Consider the following 23,361-nt stretch of genomic DNA (forward strand, 5'->3'; position numbering starts at 1 on the left):
CATAAACCAAAGGAATAGTTAGATCTCAAGCCGGGTGTTGAGCAACTAGGTTGTTGCCTCTGTTGGCGTCAATGTCTGCCAGGCCCTGACACAGCTCCATTTGGTGGGTGATAGAGCGGGCACCCAGAGATGACATGGTTGGCTATCTGTTGTTCTGCTCCGCATTCACAGGCTGGGCTCTGAGACTCAACAAGACGGCATTGAAGCTGGTACGACTTGGGTTGGGGAGGGACGGAGAGAGAGGGGATGCAAGGGTCCCTTGGTTAGAGAAGTCAATGTTCATACCACTGGGGTGTAAGCTGCCCAAGCGAAATATAAGATGCTGTTCCTCCAATTTGCATTCCTCCAATATCCTAATGCGTATGATAGTGTGAGTGTACAGGGTGATCACTGGCTGGCATGGACTCGAAGGGCCGAAGGGCCTGTTTCAACGCTGTATTTCCAAAGTACAGTCTAAAACTAAAGTGAACTCTCGTTGCAACTCAATGTTTTGTAGAAATCCAAGTAAACTTTGTGGATGAAAGGTGTTGAAATGGAACATTCACACAAGTGACAACAGGTTAGGAAAAGTTTGTTAACTCTGAAGAGACGAATCAACAGCTAATCACTGAGTAAATATTTGTTGGGAACACGGCCAAGAGTTTATACACCAATGGAAGTCCAGCAAACCACTCATTAAATGTCCCACAAAGACACAAAGAAAACTTGCATTCTGGTGCAACAGAGAGAGCAGCAAGGCTGAGCTCACAGCTGGTGCACTGGCCGAGCAACTTCACCCCCACGTACCCCACTGGCCGAGCGACTTCACCCCCACACACCCCACTGGCCGAGCGACTTCACCCCCACGTACCCCACTGGCCCAGTGACCTCACCCCCACGTACCCCACTGGCCCAGTGACCTCACCCCCACACATCCCACTGGCCAATGGTCCTTCACCCCCACGTACCCCACTGGCCCAGTAATGCGCTGACCGTGCACAGAATGTTCACACAACTAGCACATCCATTCCCACCACTGTTTAGTGTGCAGCAACACACACACACACACACTCAGATCCACACACACGCGCACACACGCGCACACACACGCACGCACACACACGCACACTCGCAGACACAAACGTACTCCTCCCTCCCCACCTCCACACTCAGGAAAGGTTCCGACCTGAAACGTCACCTATCCATGTTCTCCACAGATGCTGCCTGACCCGCTGAGTGACTCCAGCACTCTGTGTCCTTATGTCTAAATCAGCATCTGCAGATGTAGAAACAAGGAACTGTAGATGCTGGTTTATACCAAAGATGGACAGTGCTGGAGTAACTCAGCAGGTCAGGCAGCATCTGTGGAGAACATGGATAGGTGACGTTTCACAGAGTGCTGGAGTAACTCAGCGGGTCAGGCAGCATCTGTGGAGAACATGGATAGGTGACGTTTCAGGTCGAGACCCTTCTTCAGTGTCTGCAGTTCCTTATTTCTCTGCATTGGCTGTTATTCAGCTCCTGTTATTGTTGAACCCTATCCCTGATTGCCAGACCTTTTAGTTTAGTTTAGAGATACAGCACAGAAACAGGCCCTTCGGCCCACCGACCAGCGATCCCTGCACATTAACACTATCCTACACACACTAGGGACAATTTACTATTTCGCCAAAGCCTATCAGCCGACTAACCTGCACGTCTTTGGAGTGTGGGAGGAAACCAGAGCACCCGGAGAAAACCCACGCAGTCACGGGGAGAACGTGCAAACTCCGTACAGACAGCACCCGTAGTCTGTTTTAAATTCACCTCAAAATGACTTCTGCGATGGCTGCCTTTGCTGTGAATCTGCGGTTGTGGTGATTTCAACAGCCTAAATACCTCAATCACCAAAACTAAATCCCTGCCCAACAGTGTCTGATTCCTCCAGAAATCCTTTAAGTCTTCAGAATTGTGTCTTACAAATGAGCAGGTGTACAGTGGCAAATACTCTGGGCTGGGGTTGTGTTTCAGGTATGGAACAAGGGTCCTGCGTTGGGCCGGCAATGTCATCACAGACTGGGAGGATAAACATTTATCCTTCACCGAATATACATCTAGGGGAGACTGGCAGATTGCCTCATTATTCCAGCCATGTTATTGCCAAGAGGAATGTCTTCATCTAACCCTAGAGTAAACACTCCAACACCGCACCAGTTAAAGCTGCAACAAGATGCAGGAGTGCGACAATATCTCAGAGACCACACTTAGAGCCACACGGCGTGTAAACAGGCCCTTCAGCCCAACTCACCCACACCGACCAACATGCCCCAACTACACTAGTTCCACCCCGACCAACATGCCCCATCTACACTAGTCCCACCCCGACCAACATGCCCCATCTACACTAGTCCCACCCCGACCAACATGCCCCATCTACACTAGTCCCACCCCGACCAACATGCCCCATCTACACTAGTCCCACACCGACCAACATGCCCCATCTACAATAGTTCCACACCGACCAACATGCCCCATCTACACTAGTCCCACACCGGCCAACATGCCCCATCTACACTAGTCACACCCTGACCAACATGCCCCATCTACACTAGTCCCATCCCGACCAACATGCCCCATCTACACTAGTCCCACACCAGCCAACATGCCCCATCTACACTGGTCCCACCCCGACCAACATGCCCCGTCTACACAAGTCCCACACCAGCCAACATGCCCCATCTACACTAGTCCCACCCCGACCAACATGCCCCATCTACACTAGTCCCACCCCGACCAACATGCCCCATCTACACTAGTCCCACCCCGACCAACATGCCCCATCTACACTAGTTCCACCCCGACCAACATGCCCCATCTACACTAGTCCCACCCCGACCAACATGCCCCATCTACACTAGTCCCACCCCGACCAACATGCCCCATCTACACTAGTCCCACCCCGACCAACATGCCCCATCTACACTAGTCCCACCCCGACCAACGTGCCCCTTCTACACTAGTCACATCCCGACCAACATGCCCCATCTACACTAGTCCCACCCCGACCAACATGCCCCATCTACACTAGTCCCACCCCGACCAACATGCCCCATCTACACTAGTCCCACCCCGACCAACATGCCCCATCTACACTAGTCCCACACCAGCCAACATGCCCCATCTACACTAGTCACAACCCGACCAACATGCCCCATCTACACTAGTCCCACCCCGACCAACATGCCCCATCTGCACTAGTCCCACCCCGACCAACATGCCCCATCTACACTAGTTCCACCCCGCCCAACATGCCCCATCTGCACTAGTCCCACCCCGACCAACATGCCCCATCTACACTAGTCCCACCCCGACCAACATGCCCCATCTGCACTAGTCCCACCCCGACCAACATGCCCCATCTACACTAGTTCCACCCCGACCAACATGCCCCATCTACACTAGTCCCACCCCGACCAACATGCCCCATCTACACTAGTCCCACACAAGCCAACATGCCCCATCTACACTAGTTCCCACCCCGACCAACATGCCCCATCTACACTAGTCCCACCCCGACCAACATGCCCCATCTACACTAGTCCCACACCAGCCAACATGCCCCATCTACACTAGTCACATCCCGACCAACATGCCCCATCTACACTAGTCCCACCCCGACCAACATGTCCCATCTACACTAGTCCCACCCCGACCAACATGCCCCATCTACACTAGTCCCACCCCGACCAACATGCCCCATCTACACTAGTCACATCCCGACCAACATGCCCCATCTACACTAGTCACATCCCGACCAACATGCCCCATCTACACTAGTCCCACCCCGACCAACATGTCCCATCTGCACTAGTCCCACCCCGACCAACATGCCCCATCTACACTAGTCCCACCTGCCTGCGTTTGGTCCATATCTCTCCAAACCTGTCCTATCCATGTACCTGTCCAAGTGTTGTGATAGTCCCTGCCTCAACTAACTCTTCCGGCAGCTCATTCCATACACCCACTGTGTGTCAAAAAGTTATCCCTCAGATTCCTATTAAATCTTTTCCCCCCTCACCATAAACCTATGTCCTCTGGTCCTCGATTCCCCTGCTCTGGGCAAGAGACTCTGTGCATCAAGCAAGGTGCCCACTTCTATCAGGTTAGGGTTGCGTCTGTGGACATTAGCAATGATTTTTCTCTCTGCCGATTCTTTCCTTTAAATCCTTTGCTTCCTAAAACCTTGTAACAGATCCGTTCACAACTTGACATCTGACACATCTGCAAGTCGGCAGAAATGGAATATTGTCAGACTGATACAGAGCAGTTTTTGGAAATAAGGGCAATGTATGAATCGAGTGGATGTGGAGAGGATGTTTCCACTAGTAGATAGACACTAAATGCTGGAGGAACTCAGCGGGTGAGGCAGCATCTCTGGAGAGAAGGAATTGGCGACATTTCGGGTCGAAATTTCAACTAGTGGGAGAGTCTAGGACCAGAGGGCACAGCCTCAAAATAAAAGGACGTTCCTTTAGGAAAGAGATGAGGAAGAATTTCTTTAGTCAGAGGGTGGTGAATCTGTGGAATTCATTGCCACAGACGGCTGTGGAGGCCACAAGTCAATGGATATTTTTAAGGCAGAGATAGATAGATTCTTGATTAGTGCGGGTGTCAGGGGTTATGGGGAGAAGGCAGGAGAATGGGATTAGGAGGGAGAGATAGATCAGCCATGATTGAATGGTGGAGTAGACTCGATGGGCCGAATGGCCTAATTGTGTTCCTATCACGTATATAAGTTCTCAATGCCGTACTGTCCCTCGTTCTAAACTCACTAACTTCTCTCCAAACTTTAATTAAATTGAAAGGGGACTCGGACCAACAGGAAGGCGGGGAGAATGTTGGTTTTTGTCCTGAACTAAACGCTGACTTGTAAACCCACAGGGCAGGCGGGATTAAAGGCTTTAATATCTGAGGGTGTGACGAGTTGTTAATCACAGAGACAAGCACGCATTCTTCCTGCTCTCATTAAAAGTGCAATTTGAACTCTGTTGCTGCTGCAAACACAAGTATGTTTTAGTTTGGAACCTGTAGCCATCTGGTATGTGGCTTATTCACACCAAACTATACATGGAGCTGCTGACAGGTTGAACATATCTCCACTCAGGAAGAGTTCTTTCACTGTGTACTGCGTAAGTGAGTGAGAGGAGAAACCATTCAGAAATTGGTTTTCTCCCCGCGCTCCCCCTCCCCCTCCCCATCTCGTCTACTCCGCCATTCAATCATGGCTGATCTATCTTTGCCTCTCAACCCCATTCTCCTGTCTTCTCCCTATAAACCCTCACACGCTCACTCGCCTTATAACTCAAGCCCAGGTCACTTCCTAGTCAATCCCATCGGCACCATATCCACCCTTTGAGCGTCACAGTGGCGCAGCGGGTAGAGCTGCTGCCTCACAGCGCCAGAGACCCGGGTTCCATCCTGACTACGGGTGCTGTCTGCACGGAGTTTGCACGTTCTCCCCGTGACCTGCGTGGGTTTTCTCCGGGCGCTCCGGTTTCCTCCCACACTCCAAAGACGTGCAGGTTTGTAGGTTAATTGGCTTCTGTAAATTTGTAAATTATCCCCAGTGTGTGTAGGATTATACTGGTGTACGGGATGAACACTGGTTGGCGTGGACACGATGGGCTGAAGGGACTGTTTCCATGCTGTATCTCTAAAGTCTAATGTCCCAGATAACATCCTGGTGAGTACCCTTTCCACCTGAATGAGATCCTTCCTCTAGCTTGGTGAGCAGAACTGTACACGCTCTCTATATCTCACTCTGAATGCTCACAAATAAAACTCCCTGGTGTGCTATGAACAGGCTCATAACTTCCCTTCACTGAAGTGAGGAAATTCTTCCGTGAATCTGAGTATAGAATTCTGAGTATAGAAGTTGGGAGGTCATGCTGCAGTTGTACAAGGCGTCAGTGAGGCTGCATTTAGAGTATTGTGTTCTGTTCTGGGCACCGTGTTACAGGAAAGATGTTGTCAAGCTGGGAAGGGTTCAGAGAGGATTTACAAGGATGTTGCCAGGACTCTAGGGTGTGAGCTATAGGGAGAGGTTTAGCAGGCTGGGTCTCTATTCCTTGGAGCGCAGGAGGATGAGGGGTGATCTTGTAGAGGTGTACAAAATCATGAGAGGGGTAGATGCACAGAGTCTCTTGCCCAGAGTAGGGGAATCGAGGACCAGAGGACATAGGTTCAAGGTGAAGGGGAAAAGATTTAACAGGAACCTGAGGGGTAACTTTTTCACACAGAGGGTGGTGGGTGTATGGAACGAGCTGCCGGAGGAGGTAGTTGAGGCTGGGAATATCCCAACTTTTATGAAACAATTAGACAGGTACATGGATAGGACAGGTTTGGAGGGATATGGACCAAACGCAGGCAGGTGCGACTAGTGTAGATGAGGCATGTTGGCCGGTGTGGGCAAGTTGGGCCGAAGGACCTGTTTCCACACTGTATCACTCTATGACTCTACGAGTCTATGAGTCCATGTCTATAAGTCTACAAGTCTATATGTCTATAAGTCTATGACTCCAGGAGTCTCTAGCTCTGAGGCTATGTAACCTATCCCTGCCACCTGAGAGCTGCGTGTAGCAGGCAGGGTGTAGAGTTGGCCTGTGATGTGAGCAGTACTGCCGTGGGCAGGCGGACACATGGCGTGCTTCACTTACTCCTGTACACTCTGTCAGCAACAGTAAACAAGCGACGGCATTGGCAGAGCTTGACGGGAGGAACGTAGCTTCTGGCCTTTTGTGTTTCAATGGTTTACTTTGGCAAAGAGCAAAGAGGTAATCGCAAAAAAAACATTCACCTTCGCAACTGCTGAGACTCAACTTTCAGAAAAGAATCTTTGTTGCTGGAAAGTCATTTATTGGAAACATACAGCGTGGAAACAGGCCCTTCGGCCCACTAAGTCTGTGCTGACCATCGATCACCCGTTCACACTAGTTCCATGCTATCCCACTTTCTCATCCCCTCCCTACACACTAGGGACAATTTACAGAGGGGCCGATTAACTGACAAACCTGCACGCCCGTGCCAACCAAGATACCCCATCCACGTTAGTCCCACCCGCCTAAGCTGCCCGATATCCCTTTAAAACTTTCTTATCCTTGTGCCGGTCCAAATGTCTTATAAATGTCTTAATTCTAGTTCAAATGTGTAGTACGGAACTGCAGCTGCTGGTTTAAACCGAAGATAGACACAGAATGCTGGAGTAACTCAGCGGGACAGGCAGCATCTCTGGAGGGAAGGAATGGGCTGCCTGTTCTGTTGAGTTACTCCAACATCTTGTGTCTATCTTTAATTCTGGTTCATTTTGTTATTCTGTCAGTGTTGTTTGAAATTCTTTTGCACAACTTTGAGTTTGCTCAGCAATCTTGCACCATTCTGCTGCTTAGTGCTTGTATCTTATTGTTGCATCTTTATAGGAATCTGAGGGGCAACCTTTTCACACAAAGGGTGGTGGGTGTAAGGAACGAGCTGCTGGAGGAGGTAGTTGAGTCAATTTAAGATTTAACAGGCAGTTTAGCACAATGTTTAAGAAACATTTAGACAGATACATGGATAGGGCAGGTTTAGAGGGATATGGGCCAAACACAGGCAGGTGGGACTGGTGTAGATGTGACATGAAGGTCAGTGTGGACAAGTTGGGCCAAAGGGCCTGTTTCCACGCTGTATCACTCTGACTCGACAGGTTAGGCAGAATCTGTTCATTTGTTCTATAGCTCTCCACATCACCATCTATATCTCTCGTTTCCCTCTCCCCTGACTCTCAGTCTGAAGAAGGGTCTCGACCCGAAACGTCACCTATCCGTGTTCTCCACAGATGCTGCCTGACCCGCTGAGTCACTCCAGCACTCTGTGAAACGTCACCTATCCATGTTCTCCACAGATGCTGCCTGACCCGCTGAGTTACTCCAGCACTCTGTGAAACGTCACCTATCCATGTTCTCCACAGATGCTGCCTGACTCGCTGAGTTACTCCAGCACTCTGTGAAACGTCACCTATCCATGTTCTCCACAGATGCTGCCTGACCCGCTGAGTTACTCCAGCACTCTGTGAAACGTCACCTATTCATGTTCTCCACAGATGCTGCCTGACCCACTGAGTTACTCCAGCACTCTGTGTCTGTCTTTGGGAAAATCACTGATTCTTTCTTCAACAAATGAAGTGAACTCAATGCAGAACTGGAACTGAAAGATGAACAGACTCTTGTTGCTAAACCTTTGGCAGTTCGATGAGAAACACAATGGATTGTTTCTGCTCTCGCCAAGCCTAATTAACCACATCTCCAGCCCTTTGAAGGTTTTGGGCTGGGAGGCACGGAGTGAATTCTTTGTGGGAGCTTTGCATGAAACCCTCCAGGTACGCAGAATGGTAGCTGGTGCCATCAGAGAGAGCCTGCAGCCCACACCTGGCTGCCTCCTTGACAGCTGGAATGTGTTGGAGAGATAAGCTGCGATGAACAAGCCTGCAGCGAGCGGCGAGCAGCCTGTTCAGCTCCCTTGCACCCACAGGCAACGTTACATAAGATGCAGAGAGTAAACACACTATCAGTATCTACACTCTGACAGTCACCGCCAAATGTTCACAGCCCTCAGGAGTTACTGTCAGTAACAAAGGTATCTTCATCTAAACTCCCACCTCCATTAAACCCCAACACAGTTTAATGTTCTTATCTCACGGGAACAATACAAGAAACTGTAGAACGTCAGCTCTTCCTTCACACATAGAACACAGAACAGCACAGCAACAGGCCCTTCGGCCCACAATGTCCGTGCCCAACATGATGCCACGTTATCCCTCCATTCCCTGCATATCCACGTACCTGTCCACAAGCCTCTTAAACACCACTATCGTATCTGCCTCCACCACCACCCCTGGCAGCGGGTTCCAGGCACCCACCACCCTCTGTGTAAAAAACCTGCCCCACACATCTCCTTTAAACGTTCCCCCTCTCACCTTAAAGCTGTAAGACATAGAAGCAGAATTAGACCACTCGGCCCATCGAATCTATACCACCATTCAATCATAACTGATTTATCTCTCCTAACCCCATTCTCCTGCCCATCACCCCTGACACTCGTTCTAATCAAGAATTTGTCAATCTCTGCCTTAAAATTACCCATGGACTTGGCCTCCACAGCCGTCTATGGCAAAGAATTCCACAGATTCACCACCCTCTGACTAAAGAAATTCCCCCTCATCTCCATTTTAAAGTTGCCTCCTTTTATTCTGAGGTACATGGATAGGACAGGTTTGGAGGGATATTGGCCAAACGCAGGCAGGCGGGACTAGTGTAGATGGGACACGTTGGTCGGCATGGCTAAGTTGGGCCGAAGGGCCTGTTTCTGTGCTGAATGGTTCTACAGAGGGGGGTGCAGTGGAGGTTGGTTCTGGAGATGAGCTTCCCAATGAGGGGAGATTAAACAGACCGATCGTGTGCAGGCAGTACCATGTGGGATCTCACTGAAACATGCTAAATATTTACACCGCTTGTGATCATTGGAATGCTCAACTCAAGAGGCCATCGAGGCTCCGTTTAGTTTAGTGTTGAGATACAGCGCAGAAACAGGCCCTTTGGCCCACCGAGTCCCCATCGACCAGCGATCTCCGCACATCTCTGGAGAACATGGTTAGTTGACATTTCGGGACTGGACCCATCTTAGAGTCTCGACCCCAAACGTCACCTATTCCTTCTCTCCAGAGATGCTGCCTGACCTGCACAGTTACTCCAGTATTTTGTGTCTATTTTCGGTGTAAAACCAGCATCTGCAGTTCCTTCCGACACACGAACATAAAAGACTTAATCTCGAATCGTTGGGTTAAATCTGGATGTGTGTACGTTGTGCAGAGCAATAGATTTAGTCTAGTTCATTGTCACGTGTACCGAGGTACAGTGAAAAGCTTTTGTTGCGTGCTAACCAGTCAGCGGAAAGACAATACATGATTACAATCGAGCCGTCCACAGTGTACAGATACATGATAAAGGGAATAACGTTTAGTGCAAGGTAAAGCCAGTAAAGTCCGATCAAGGATAGTCCGAGGGTCACCAATGAGGTAGATAGTAGTTCAGGACCGCTCTCTGGTTGTGGTAGGATGGTTCAGTTGCCTGATAACAGCCGGGAAGAAACTGTCCCTGAATCTGGAGGTGTGCGTTGGTTTTCACACTTCTGTACCTCTTGCCCGATGGGAGAGGGGAGAAGAGGGAGTGACCGGGGGTGAGACTGGTCCTTGATTATGCTGCTGGCCTTGCTCCCCCTGTCTCCCCCTGTCTCCCCGTCTACCCCCCTGTCTCCCCGTGTCTTCCCCTGTCTAACCCTCCGCCGTCAGATCTCCCCTCAACCTGCTCCAACCCAGTCGAGCTAGCAATCAGCTTGCAAGTCGTGTACCTGGGTGACAGGACTTTCACCACGTGTTGATGTGTCCCGGTGTGAGCAGACAGATTATTACTGATTAGGGATGTCACAGTTTGACATGAACCAGTTGTAGGAATGAGGATAAGGACTATTGTGTAATGAGCCCCCGGGTAAAATGCAACTCAGTCTCGACACATCTCTCTCTGCCCCAGTGAGGACAACTCCCCTCGTCTCACAAGCAAATCACCAACATCTTCGCTTTCCTCCCACACTCCAAAGACGTGCAGGTTTGCAGGTTAATTGGCTTGGTGTAAATGTAAAATTGTCCCTAGTGTGTGTAGGGGTCGCTGGTCGGCCAGGACTCGGTGGGCTGAAGGGCCTGTTTCTGCACTGTCTCTCCAAAGACTCTGTGAGTGGTGGATCACTAGCTTTCGTTGCGCTGTAATGATTCTATGAATCTGGCTGATCTTCCAAATACTTCGACATCTCCTCGTTAGTTTTCTATTTGATATTTGCAGCCTCAACACTTTTGCTTTACATTTTCAGGCATTTAATTCTGGTTTAATGTCTCAGGCACCTGGGGGACTGGCTCTGCCCGTGATCTGAGCTGGGGAAAGGGAAGTCTCTCCCTCAACAGCTGCTGCCTTTCAATGACAACATAATCCAATTATAATTCATATTGATGTCTTAAGTGTTGGTATTGAGCAGAGCTTGCCTCGACATCTGAAAGCTGCTCACATGGACTCATGATGTATCTGTATTTCTGGGACCCTTTGATTTGGAAGGGTTTAGTGTGCGGGGATCGCTGGTCGGCACGGACTCGGTGGGCCGAAGGGCCAGTTTCTGCGCTGTATCTCTAAACTAAACTAAATTAAAACTAAACTAAGGCGCGCTTGTTCCCCATATTTTCAATTGCCACGAGGGTCAAATGACTGGGAGGGGCCAGGACTAAACAAAGGTCTAGAGACCACGCTCGTCCTGAACAACAGCAGGATAGGAGGTGCCGGCTCCAACAGGAAGAAGAACCTGACAATGACACACAATCATTCCATATTGTTGATGTTGAAACAGTTCAAAGGCAGCACGGAATACTCTGTGGCATCTTGGCTTCAACAAGTGGTTCAACCTCTCTCTGTGTGATTCCCCTTGTGTACACATCCAAAGGCCAGGTGATCAGTGCGGGTGTCAGGGGTTATGGGGAGAAGGCAAGAGAATGGGGTTGAGAGGGAGAGATAGATCTGCCAATATTGAATGGTGGAGTAGACTTGATGGGCCGAATGGCCTAATTTCCGCTCCAAGAACATGTGACCATGCCCATGCCAGCCGAGATGCCTCATCTATGCCAATCTAGCCACACTTGCCCACGATTGGCCCATATCCCTCCCTCTAAACATTTTCTATCCATGTCTAAATGTCTTTTAAATGTTGTGATGGTCCCTGCCTCACCGACCTCCCCTGGCAGCTCGTTCCATTCACCCTCATACAGCTTGAGAACATGACCAGTTCACCCCGGGACCATTCCTCACTGCCTCTGGTTGTGGATTAGTCACAGACACCTGGATCACACTCTGCTCTCCTCTCCTCTCCACCGGGTAGAAAGGGTGGCCAGAAGTACAAACGCAGCGGGTAGAGCTGCTGCCTCACAGCGCCAGGGACCCGGGTTCCATCCCGACTACGGGTGCTGTCTGTACGGAGTTTGTACGTTCTCCCCGTGACCAGAGGGGGGGGAGAGGGGGGTGGGGGAGAGAGAGAGAGAGGGGGGAGAGAAAGGGGGTGTGAGGTAGAGAGAGAGAGGGTGGGGAGAGAGAGGGGGTGGGGGAGAGAGAGGGGGTGGGCGAGACAGAGGGGGGTGGGCGAGACAGAGGGGGGTGGGCGAGACAGAGGGGGGTGGGGGAGAGAGAAGGGGGGGGTGGGGGGGGGGGGGGGACCCTGCCCTGCCCCGGGGAGGGGGGAGAGGGCAGCTGTGACAGGATCAGAGTTGATTAGTGGCAGCTCCACCTGAACGGACTGGCCCAGCGTAAAGTCACCAATCAGGATTATCCAATCCACTGGTAATTGCTCCAATTAACATTCCAGTCGTCATATCTGGTCTCGGGGAATTGCTGGGGAGGGGGGGGGGGGGTAACTCAGCGGGTCAGGTGGCATCTCTGGTGAAAAAGGATGGGTGACATTTTGGGTCTGTAGAGGGGTCCCAACCCAAAACGTCACCTATCCATGTTCTCCACAGATGCTGCCTGACCCGCTGAGTTACTCCAGCACTCTGTGTCTATCTTAGGTATAAAGCAGCATCTGCAGTTCTTTGTTTCTGCACAGCAGGTAGAGCTGCTGCCTCACAGCGCCTGAGACCCGGGTTCGATCCCGACTACGGGTGCTATCTGTACGGAGTTTGCACGTTCTCCCCGTGACCTGCGTGGGTTTTCTCCGGGTGCTCCGGTTTCCTCCCACACTCCAAAGACGTGCAGGTTTGTAGGTTAAGTGGCTTCGGTAAAATTGTAAATTATCCCCAGTGTGTGTGTGATAGTGTTAGTGTGCGGGGGTCGCTGGTCAGCACCGACTCAGTGGGCTGAAGGGCCTGTTTCCGCGCTGTATCTCTAAACTAAACTGAACTATAGTAATGCTGCTCTCCTCCCTCACAGTGAGCAGCTTCCCACCGCCCCTCCCATCAACACACAATTATAAATAGTCCAGCGATGTCTGAGCTTCTAGAAGCTTCCTGTGGTGTCCGTACCTAATAAACACATCACCTTCAATGCAGAGTGAATTCTAACAATGTCCTCTTGCATTCAGTCTCCAAAACTAAGCTAAACACTCCAGCAACATAATATAAAAGCTTCTTTCTTTCCTCCAAGGCACAGGTCAAATATCTCCTTGCAGCAATGTCACAGAGTCACAGAGTCACAGAGTCACAGAGTCACAGAGACACAGAGTCACAGAGACACAGAGACACAGAGTCACAGAGACACAGAGTCACAGAGTCACAGAGACACAGAGTCACAGAGACACAGTCACAGAGACACACAGACACACAGAGTCACAGAGACACAGAGACACAGAGTCACAGAGTCACAGAGACACAGTCACAGAGACACACAGACACACAGAGTCACAGAGACACAGAGACACAGAGTCACAGAGTCACAGAGACACAGTCACAGAGACACACAGACACACAGACACACTGACACGCAGTCACAGAGACACACAGAGACACAGAGACACAGAGTCACAGAGACACAGAGACACAGAGACACGGAGACACAGAGACACAGAGACACACAGTCACAGAGACACACAGTCACAGAGTCACAGTCACAGAGTCACAGAGTCACAGAGACACAGACACACAGAGTCACAGAGACACACAGACACAGAGTCACAGAGACACAGAGTCACAGACACACAGAGTCACAGAGCCACACAGACATATGTTGGGGGAGTCCAGAACCAGGGGCCACAGTTTAAGAATAAGGGGTAAGCCATTTAGAACGGAGATGAGGAAATACTTTTTCTCACAGAGAGTTGTGAGTCTGTGGAATTCTCTGCCTCAGAGGGCGGTGGAGGCCGGTTCTCTGGATACTTTCAAAAGAGAGCTAGATAGAGCTCTTAAAGATAGTGGAGTCAGGGGATATGGGGAAAAGGCAGGAACGGGGTACTGATTGGGGATGATCAGCCATGATCACATTGAATGGCGGTGCTGGCTCGAAGGGCCGAATGGCCTCCTCCTGCCCCTATTGTCTATAAATGAAACTAAAGCAGAGTAGAGGAGGATTACCTTTGTGGGACAGCTTGAGGCGGGGTAGACTCTGCTTCCATGTTTGTGTGGACGGGGCGGCAAGCAGGAGAAGTGATATCCAGATGTGGCAGATGTGGAGGACCATCCAGCCCCTCGCCCTTGCCGTCTGCTTCATAGCCCCGGCACCACGCTGTCCAACACTAGTAGGAGATCTGCAACAACAAGAGCAAGGGTCACACTCACAACGTCATGTTCTAGGAGCAGAATTAGGCCATTCGGCCCATCAAGTCTACTCTGCCATTCATTCATGGCTGATCTATCTCTCCTCCTAACCCCATTCTCCCGCCTTCTCCCCATAACCCCTGACACCCGCACTAATCAAGAATCTATCTATCTCTGCCGTAAAGATATCTGCAAACATGGCCTCCACAGCCGTTCCACAGATTCACCACCCTCTAACTAAAGAAATTCCTCCTCATCTCTTTCCTAAAGGTACGTCCTTTAATTCTGCCACTGTGCCCTCTGGTCCTAGACTCTCCCATTAGTGGAAACATCCTCTCCACATCCACTCTATCCAGGCCTGTCAGATTACAGCTGGACACTTGTCCAATGAGAGGCAGCAGGGTGGTGATACAAGGACATTGGTCAGAGGAAGATCACTGCCTGCATTCACACCAAGGATGCGGAAGGACTGTGGTCAAAGCTGCCTTGTTTACAGATAGTCATTCAAGGAAGGTCGACACAAAACGCTGGAGTAACTCGGCGGGACAGGCAGCATCATCTCTGGAGAGGAGGAATGGGTCGAGACCCTTCTTGGTTATTCAATGGACAATAGACAATAGGTGCAGGAGTAGGCCATTCGGCCCTTCAGCCAGCACCGCCATTCAATGTGATCATGGCTGATCATCCCCAATCAGTACCCTGTTCCTGCCTTCTCCCCTGACTCCGCTATCTTTAAGAGCCCTATCGAGCTCTCTCTTGAAAGTATCCAGAGAACCGGCCTCCACCGCCCTCTGAGGCAGAGAATTCCACAAACTCACAACTCTCTGTGAAGTAGTGTTTCCTCGTCTCCTTTCTAAACAGCCGACCCCTTCTTCACGGAGACGGCATACAGACTGAAGCAGTTTTTAGGCTCGTCACTTAAAAATAAATGGCTGCAGGGTCACGTTGGCTTATTTTGCCAGTACATGTATAAAACTGAACGGTTCACCTCCAGAACACGTCAATGTAGCAACGACTCACACATAGAGGAAGAGAGGCGCTGGGTATCAGTATTTCTCAAAACATTCTCCACGCAAAGGTTAAAGAAATTAGGTTAGTTTTCGTTCAGTTTAGTTTATAGTTTAGTTTAGTTTTAGTTAAGAATGGTTTTAGTTTAGATTACATTTAGATTAAAGTAAGATTAATCTTAGATTTATTTCCCACACCGGCCAACATGTCCCACCTACACCAATACCACCTGCCTGTGCTTGGCCCAGATCCCTCTAAACCTGTCCTATCCTGTCTAACTGTTTCTTAATGTTGTGATAGTCCCAGCCTCAACTACCTCCTCCGGCAGCTCGTTCCATACATCCACCACTCTTTGTGTGAAAAAGTTACCCCTCAGATTCCTATTAAATCTTTCTCCCTTCACCTTAAACCCATGTCCTCTGGTCCTCGATTCCCCTACTCTGGGCAAGAGACTCTGTGCGTCTACCCGATCTATTCCTCTCATGAATTTATACACCTCTTATATCACCCTCCTGCGCTCCAAGGAATAGAGAATCAAGATGTTTCAGGTCGAGACCCTTCTTCAGACTGAGAGTCAGGGGAGAGGGAGACATAGAGATATGGAAGGGTAAGGTGTGAAAAGGAGAGATCAAAGGGAATAAAGCTCAAGGAAAATGTAAAATAGATCGTTGTTAGCTCCGGGAAGGTGACACTGAAGCACACAAAGATGAAATGTAATCAGGAGGACAGTCAGACTGGTCGGAGAACTAGGACAGGGGAGGGGATGGAGAGAGAAGGAAAGCAAGGGTTACTTGAAGTTATAGACGTCAATATTTATAGCTCTGGGGTGTAAGCTGCCCAATGGAATGGGAGGTGCTGTTTCCATGCTGTGACTCTTATCTCTCCCTAGCCGCTCACGTGACTGGTTCTCAGCTTGGTACATGACCTTATCAGGAGCAGAGTGGCCTGCAGGCAGCCAGTTGCAAGCTGTGATAACCCGCCACACACACACACGCACACGCCACCACGCATGTACAGCGCCACCACGCATGCACTGCGCCCGCAACAACAACAACACATCCGTTAACGGACGCACTCTTATCTCACAGCCACCACCGACACAGAGCAACAGGATCCTGGGTTACCACACAGAAACCCAGGCAGGTCACAGGGAAACACACAAACATAGACAATAGGTGCAGGAGTAGGCCATTCGGCCCTTCGAGCCTGCACTGCCATTCAATGTGATTGTGGCTGATCATCCACAATCAGTACCCCGTTCCTGCCTTCTCCCCATATCCCCTGACTCCGTTAGCCCTAAGAGCTAAATCGAACTCTCTCTTGAAAACATCCAGTGAATCGGCCTCCACTGCCTTCAGTGGGAGAGAATTCCACAGATTCACAACTCCCTGGGTGAAGAAGTTAATTCCTTTTGATGAGTGAACATGCAGCTGACATCAGCAAGCTTCCCCCCAACACCAAACAGCAGAAAGATATTATGTCCCAAAAGAGCTGGAGACTTGGATCTGAAAATCGCTCTCAAATTGCATAGATCACCAGTGTAAAAGCACCAGTGATGTTGCCACAGACGGCTGTGGAGGACAAATCAGTGGATATATTTAAGGCAGAGATAGATAGATTCTTGATTAGTACGGGTGTCAGGGGTTATGGGGATATGGCAGGTGAATGGGGTTAGGAGGGAGAGATAGATCAGCCGTGATTGAATGGCGGAGCAGACTCGATGGGCTGAATGGCCTAATTCTGCTCCTGTCACTTGTAAACAGTTGGAATTCATAAATCACTTTATAATCTACACGTTTCTTGCCTCTGTTTTCGTTGCGTTCTATTTTGGCGGCACAGTGGTGCAGCGGGTAGAGCTGCTGCCTCACAGCGCCAGGGACCCGGGTTCCATCCTGACTACGTGTGCTCTTGTACGGAGTTTGCACGTTCTCCCCGTGACCTGCGTGGGTTTTCTCCGGGTGCTCCGGTTTCCTCCCACACTCCAAAGACGTGCAGGTTTGTAGGTTAATTGGCCCCTCAATAAATTGTCCTCTGGTGTGCAGGGAGTGGATGAGAAAGCGGGATAGTATGGAACCAGTGTGGAGGGTGATCGCTGGTCGGCGTGGACTCGATGGGCTGAAGGGCCTGTTTCTGTGCTGTCTCTCTAAACTAAACTAAAATGAAGTTCCTGGAGGACAGCAAAGTGCACCGTGACAAGCAAAGAAACATCAACTATCTTCACAAAATAAAACGTCAGCTTGTAGGAGACCTGCTGAAAAGCATCGAATATTCAGTAGATACAAAATGCTGGAGTAACCCAGCGGGACAGGCAGCATCTCTGGAGAGAAGGAATGGGTGATGTTTCAGGTCGAGACTCTTCTTCAGATTGAAATCTGAAGAAAGGTCTCGACCCGAAATGTCACCCACTCCTTCTCTCCAGAGATGCTGCCTGTCCCGCTGAGTTACTCCAGCATTTTGTGTCTATCTTCGAGTTAGACTAGCATCTGCAGTTCCTGCCTAAGCATTTCATGTTACATGGGTCACTCACTTCACAAGGCAGCAGTGGGTTTGTTTTTCAGGCACTGAGTATTCAGGGCAATTCCTTTGTCCCTCGCCATGGCTCCGGGTAACGCAGGCGGCTGCTCCCGACCTTCCACCAGCAACTGAGCAATATCTGCCTCATCCCACACTGCATGGGCCCCTTATCTGCCTAACGCACACACACTCACGCACACGCGTACGCACACATAACATTGACTCCATCTACACCAAGCTGCCTCAACCTGCATCACGGCACGGTTCGGGAACAGATCCATCCAAGACCCACAAGAAATTGCAGCGAATTGTGGACGCAGCCCAGACCATCACACACACAAACCAACCTCCCTTCCATCGACTCCATCTACACCTCACGCTGCCTCGGCAAGGCCAGCAGCATCATCAAGGACCAGTCTCACCCCGGCCACTCCCTCTGCTCCCCTCTCCCATCGGGCAAGAGGTACAGAAGTGTGAAAAGGAACGCACACCTCCAGATTCAGGGACAGTTTCTTCCCGGCTGTTATCAGGCAACTGAACCATCCTACCACAACTAGAGAGCGGTCCTGAACTACTATCTACCTCATTGGTGACCCTCGGACTATCCTTGATCAGGCATGGATAGGTGACATTTCACAGAGTGCTGGAGTAACTCAGCGGGTCAGGCAGCATCTGTGGAGAACATGGATAGGTGACGTTACAGGTCGGGGAGAGGGAAACAGAGATAGTGAAGGGAAAGATGTGATATTACAATTCCATTTCCATGCCGAACCTTTCCATATCCCTCGTCTCCCTCTCCCCTGACTCTCAGTCTGAAGAAGGGTCTTGATCCGAAACGTCACCCATTTCCTCTCCCCAGAGATGCTGCCTGTCCTGCAGAGTTACTCCAGCTGTGTGTGTCTGTCCGGTGTATAGCAGCATCTGCAGTTCCTTCCCACACATTAATCAGAGGTTGGTGGATTACAGACTCGGGGACCAGGAGGCTTCTGTGTTCTAAATGGCCAGAGGGAATGCACGGAGTTATTAGAATCTGGGCATTCCTGAATTTTGACAAGATAAAGAACTTTGTCCTTTTAAGTTGCCCTCTGTGGGAAGGGGCCTGATACAACAGTGACCACTCTGGGTCTAGGAGAGGTCACACCAGCCCCTACAGCAGGGCGTAGACTGAGACAGTGAGTGGAGCTGGAGGCTGCCCTCATTCAACATCCCATCACCGGCCTGAACCCAACAACCTCTGGCTTTGTTGAGATTCACAATGACGTATTTAATGATCTAAGCGCTCACTTCCCTGAATGGTCTGATTTCACACCCCCTTTCCTTTCCTGTCTCGTGAAAGATCACGGCCGTTATTCACAGCCTGAATCGCCAGGAGACGTCCACACCCATTTCTGAAACCAGAGGCTGGCCACAGCATTGATGGAACAACTTGTTAACAGGTAACGTAACGAGGACTGATCCCACAATCACCAGCGAGCGGTCCTCAACTACTATCCACCTCATCGGTGACCCTCTGACTATCCTTGATCGGACTTTACCTTGCACTAAACGTTATTCCCTTTGTCCTGTATCTGTACACTGTGGACGGCTCGATTGTAATCATGTATTGTCTTTCCACTGACTGGTTAGCACGCAACAAAAGCTTTTCACTGTACCTCGGTACACGGGACAATAAACAGAACTGAGACTGAACTCCGAATAAAGCAGCTTCATTTATCAGCACAAATACAGCAACACAGACACAGAGTGCTGGAGTAACTCAGCGGGTCAGGCAGCATCTGTGGAGAACATGGATAGGTGACGTTTCACAAAGTGCTGGAGTAACTCAGCGGGTCAGGCAGCATCTGTGGAGAACATGGATAGGTGACGTTTCACAGAGTGCTGGAGTAACTCAGCGGGTCAGGCAGCATCTGTGGAGAACATGGATAGGTGACGTTTCACAGAATGACAATAGACAATAGACAATAGGTGCAGGAGTAGGCCATTTGGCCCTTCGAGCCAGCACCACCATCCAATGCGATCATGGCTGATCATCCCTAATCAGTACCCCGTTCCTGCCTTCTCCCCATATCCCTTGACTCCGCTATTTTTATCAACCTTATCTAGCTCTCTCTTGAAAGCATCCAGAGAACCGGCCACCACCGCCCTCTGAGGCAGAGAATTCCACAGACTCATCACTCTCTGTGAGAAAAAATGTTTCCTCGTCTCCGTTCTAAATAGCTTACCCCTTATTCTTAAACTGTGGCCCCTGGTTCTGGACTCCCCCAACATCGGGAACATGTTTCCTGCCTCTAGCGTGTCCAAGACCCTTTTCTGCTGCAGCCTTCATGCGCCTTCCCAGCCGTTGTGACGCTCCACTAAGGTCAGCCATCGTCCTCCGCCTGTTCCACCGTTGAGGTTTTGGTTGGATTGGCCCTTTGTCAGGGACCTCCCCCTAGACCTTACCGCCATGGGTGGCCCTACCAGGAGCATCGATAGCTCCAGACGGCATCGCTCTCAGGATCTCAGGTCCACACAAGCTTCTCCACCACGACAAGGTGACACACTAACACTATCCTAAACACAATTTACATTTATACCCAGCCAATTAATCTACAAACCTGTAGTGTGGAGTGTGGGAGGAAACCGGAGCACCCAGAGAAAACCCACGCAGGTCACGGGGAGAACGTGCAAACTCCGTACAGACAGCGCCCGTAGTCACCCACCAGTTCAGGGATATAGCCTGGAAACAGGTTGTTCGGCCCATCAAGTCCGTGCCGACCAGCGATCACCCTACATACTAGTTCTAACCGTATACACTTGGGACAATTTACAGGGATCTCTGGCGCTGTGAGGTAGCAACTCTACCATTGTGCCATCGTGCTGCCTGTCTGACCACACACGTAGACACTCACAACTCAAGCCCAACATGTTCCCGTTCCAGCTTATTTAGTGTGAAAGCAGGCTTTCTGCAGGTTGTCAGCCAAGCTGAACACACACACCCCGACACCAGCTACCTTGTCCCACTTTAGTGCCCGTCACCTCTGACTAATTCATTCTCAACTAAGATTCCATTTGTACTCCATCCATAATACAAGACTAAACTAACCTGGCAACATTTTGACAGGTCATTAGACATCCCGCACCATTTATTATCAGCAGCAGATGGATAAATGGAATTCCCATCTTTTACGTACCAGCAAGATCTGGTTATTTACCCAGTCAAAGACCACTTCATACTCCACTAAGGTCATAGAGTCACAGAGTGATACAGTGTGGAAACAGGCCCTTCAGCCCAACTTGCCCACACCGGCCAACATGTCCCAGCTACACTAGTCCCACCTGCCTGTGTTTGGTCCATATCCCTCCAAACCTGTCCTATCCATGTACCTGTCTAACTGATTCTTAAACGTTGCGATAGTCCCTGCCTCAACTACCTCCTCCGGCAGCTTTTTCAATACACCCACCAACCCCTATGTTTAAAATATTTACTCCTCTGTTTTCTATTAAATCTTTCTCCCCTTCACCTTAAACCTATGTCCTCTGGTCCTCGATTCCCCTACTCTGGGCAAGAGACTCTGTGCGTCTGTCTACCCGATCTATTCCTCTCATCAAATTACAGATTATAATAAACCTGGCGGGAACAGAACCATTAGACACACTGTGAAGCCGACTGTTACTAAAGATTATTTTTACTTTATACATCTGAAGCATCTTTTATTTTTAGATTGTAATCAGCCATTAAATAACCACAAACATATCCTTAGGAACCTTGGGCACTTGGAGTATTGTGTTCAGTTTTGGTCGCCCCCTTATAGGAAGTTTTATCACACAGAGGGTGGTGGGTGCCTGGAACGAGCTGCCAGGGGTGGGGGTGGAGGCAGATACGATAGTGGTGTTGAAGAGACTTTTAGACAGGCACGTGGATATGCAGGGAATGGAGGGATACGGATCACGTGCAGACAGAGGGGATTAGTTTAACTTGGCGTCATGTCCAGCACGGACATTGTGGGCCGAAGGGCCTGTTCCTGTGCTGGACTGTTCTATGTTCTTTTTCTGTGAAATTTGAATAATTCAGGAGTTGTATCGTTATTTTGGTCATTAACTTCCCCAGGAAATAAAATCAATTGGATTTAAGAGAGAGTTAGATAGAGCTCTAGGGGCTAGTGGAGTCAAGGGATTATGGGGAGAAGGTAGGCACGGTTATTGATAGGGGATGATCAACCATGATCACAATGAATGGTGGTGCAGGCTCGAAGGGCCGAATGGTCTCCTCCTGCACCTATTTTCTATGTTTCTAATTAAACCGGCAAATGATATGTCTTAATCACAGCACCGGAGACCCGGGTTCGATCCCGACTACGGGTGCTGTCTGTATGGAGTTTGCACGTTCTCCCCGTGACCTGCGTGGGTTTTCTCCGGGTGCTCCGGATTCCTCCCACACTCCAAATACGTGCGGGTTTGTAGGTTAATTGGCTTCGGTAAAATTGTAAATTGTCCCTGGTGTGTGTAGGATAGAGTTAGTGTGCGGGGATCGCTGGTCGGCACAGACTCGGTGGGCCGAAGGGCCTGTTTCCACGCTGTATCTCTAAACTAAACTAAACTAAACTAATCACTTTACAATTATGTTATTGCATCCAACCAGGTTTCATCTGAATTTCATCATTTAGCAGTCCAGCACAGGAACAGGCCCTTCGGCCCACAATGTCCGTGCCGTACATGATGCCAGGATAGACTGATCTCCTCTGCCTGCTCGTGGTCCTACGCTGTAACTGAGAACCATGTTTAGTCGTGTAAAGCGATTGCCAATTCTACCATGGTTCTTTCATTTCCCCAACCTACAGTTTGGATCAAACTCAACGAGTTCCTGGAAGTCTGAAGACCCAAAACATCACCCATTCCTTCATTCCAGAGATGCCGCCTGCCCCGCTGAGTTACTCCAGCATCTAGTGTCTACCTTCGGTTTAAACCAGCAGCTGCAGTTCTTTCCCAGACAGAGTTCCTGGAACCTGCTGTGTTTTGTTAAACCCTTGCAAAGAATTCAGAGATCTGTGAGTTCTTGTTGTCACTCCGACTTCTAAAGGCGTAGTGGAATAACGCAGTGAAGCTGAAGGACTTTGGCAGACTTTAGTTTAGTTTAGAGATACAGCGCGGAAACAGGTCCTTTGGCCCACCGAGTCCACACCAACCAGCGATCCCCGCACACTAACACTATCCTACTCACACTAGGGACAATTTACATTTATACTGAAGCCTACAAACCTGGGTTTGATGGGCCGAAGGGCCTGTTTCCATTATGTATCTCTAAACTAAACTAATTAACAAAAGAGGCAACGTTTCGGGCCGAAACCCAAAGAAGGGTTTCGGCCCGAAACGTTGCCTTTTCCCTTCGCTCCACAGATGCTGCTGCACCCGCTGAGTTTCTCCAGCTTTTTTGTGTATCTTTGATTTTCCAGCATCTGCAGTTCCTTCTTAAACACTAATTAACGAAAGAAATTGATTAGTACGGGTGTAAGGGCTTATGGGGAGAAGACAGGAGAATG

The 23,361-nt window shown here is 49.9% G+C and overlaps 1 protein-coding gene across 1 annotated transcript in view; it reads right to left on the minus strand.

The window, feature by feature from the left end:
* The window catches only part of LOC116970155 (semaphorin-3D-like), a gene marked incomplete at its 3' end in the record, with an annotated part of 58,484 nt that extends 40,495 nt beyond the window's left edge, over positions 1–17,989 (minus strand). Inside the window, exons 1-2 of the mRNA XM_033016866.1 lie at positions 17,856–17,989; positions 14,138–14,310 (exon numbers count right to left, since the gene is read on the minus strand). Coding sequence (XP_032872757.1) covers positions 14,138–14,273 — 136 coding nt within the window. The remainder of the gene's footprint in view (positions 1–14,137; positions 14,311–17,855) is intronic.
* Between the last annotated feature and the right edge of the window lie 5,372 nt (positions 17,990–23,361).

The sequence above is a fragment of the Amblyraja radiata genome, unplaced genomic scaffold, assembly GCF_010909765.2.
Source record: "Amblyraja radiata isolate CabotCenter1 unplaced genomic scaffold, sAmbRad1.1.pri scaffold_582_ctg1, whole genome shotgun sequence".
In the NCBI taxonomy this organism is placed as follows: Eukaryota; Metazoa; Chordata; class Chondrichthyes; order Rajiformes; family Rajidae; genus Amblyraja; species Amblyraja radiata.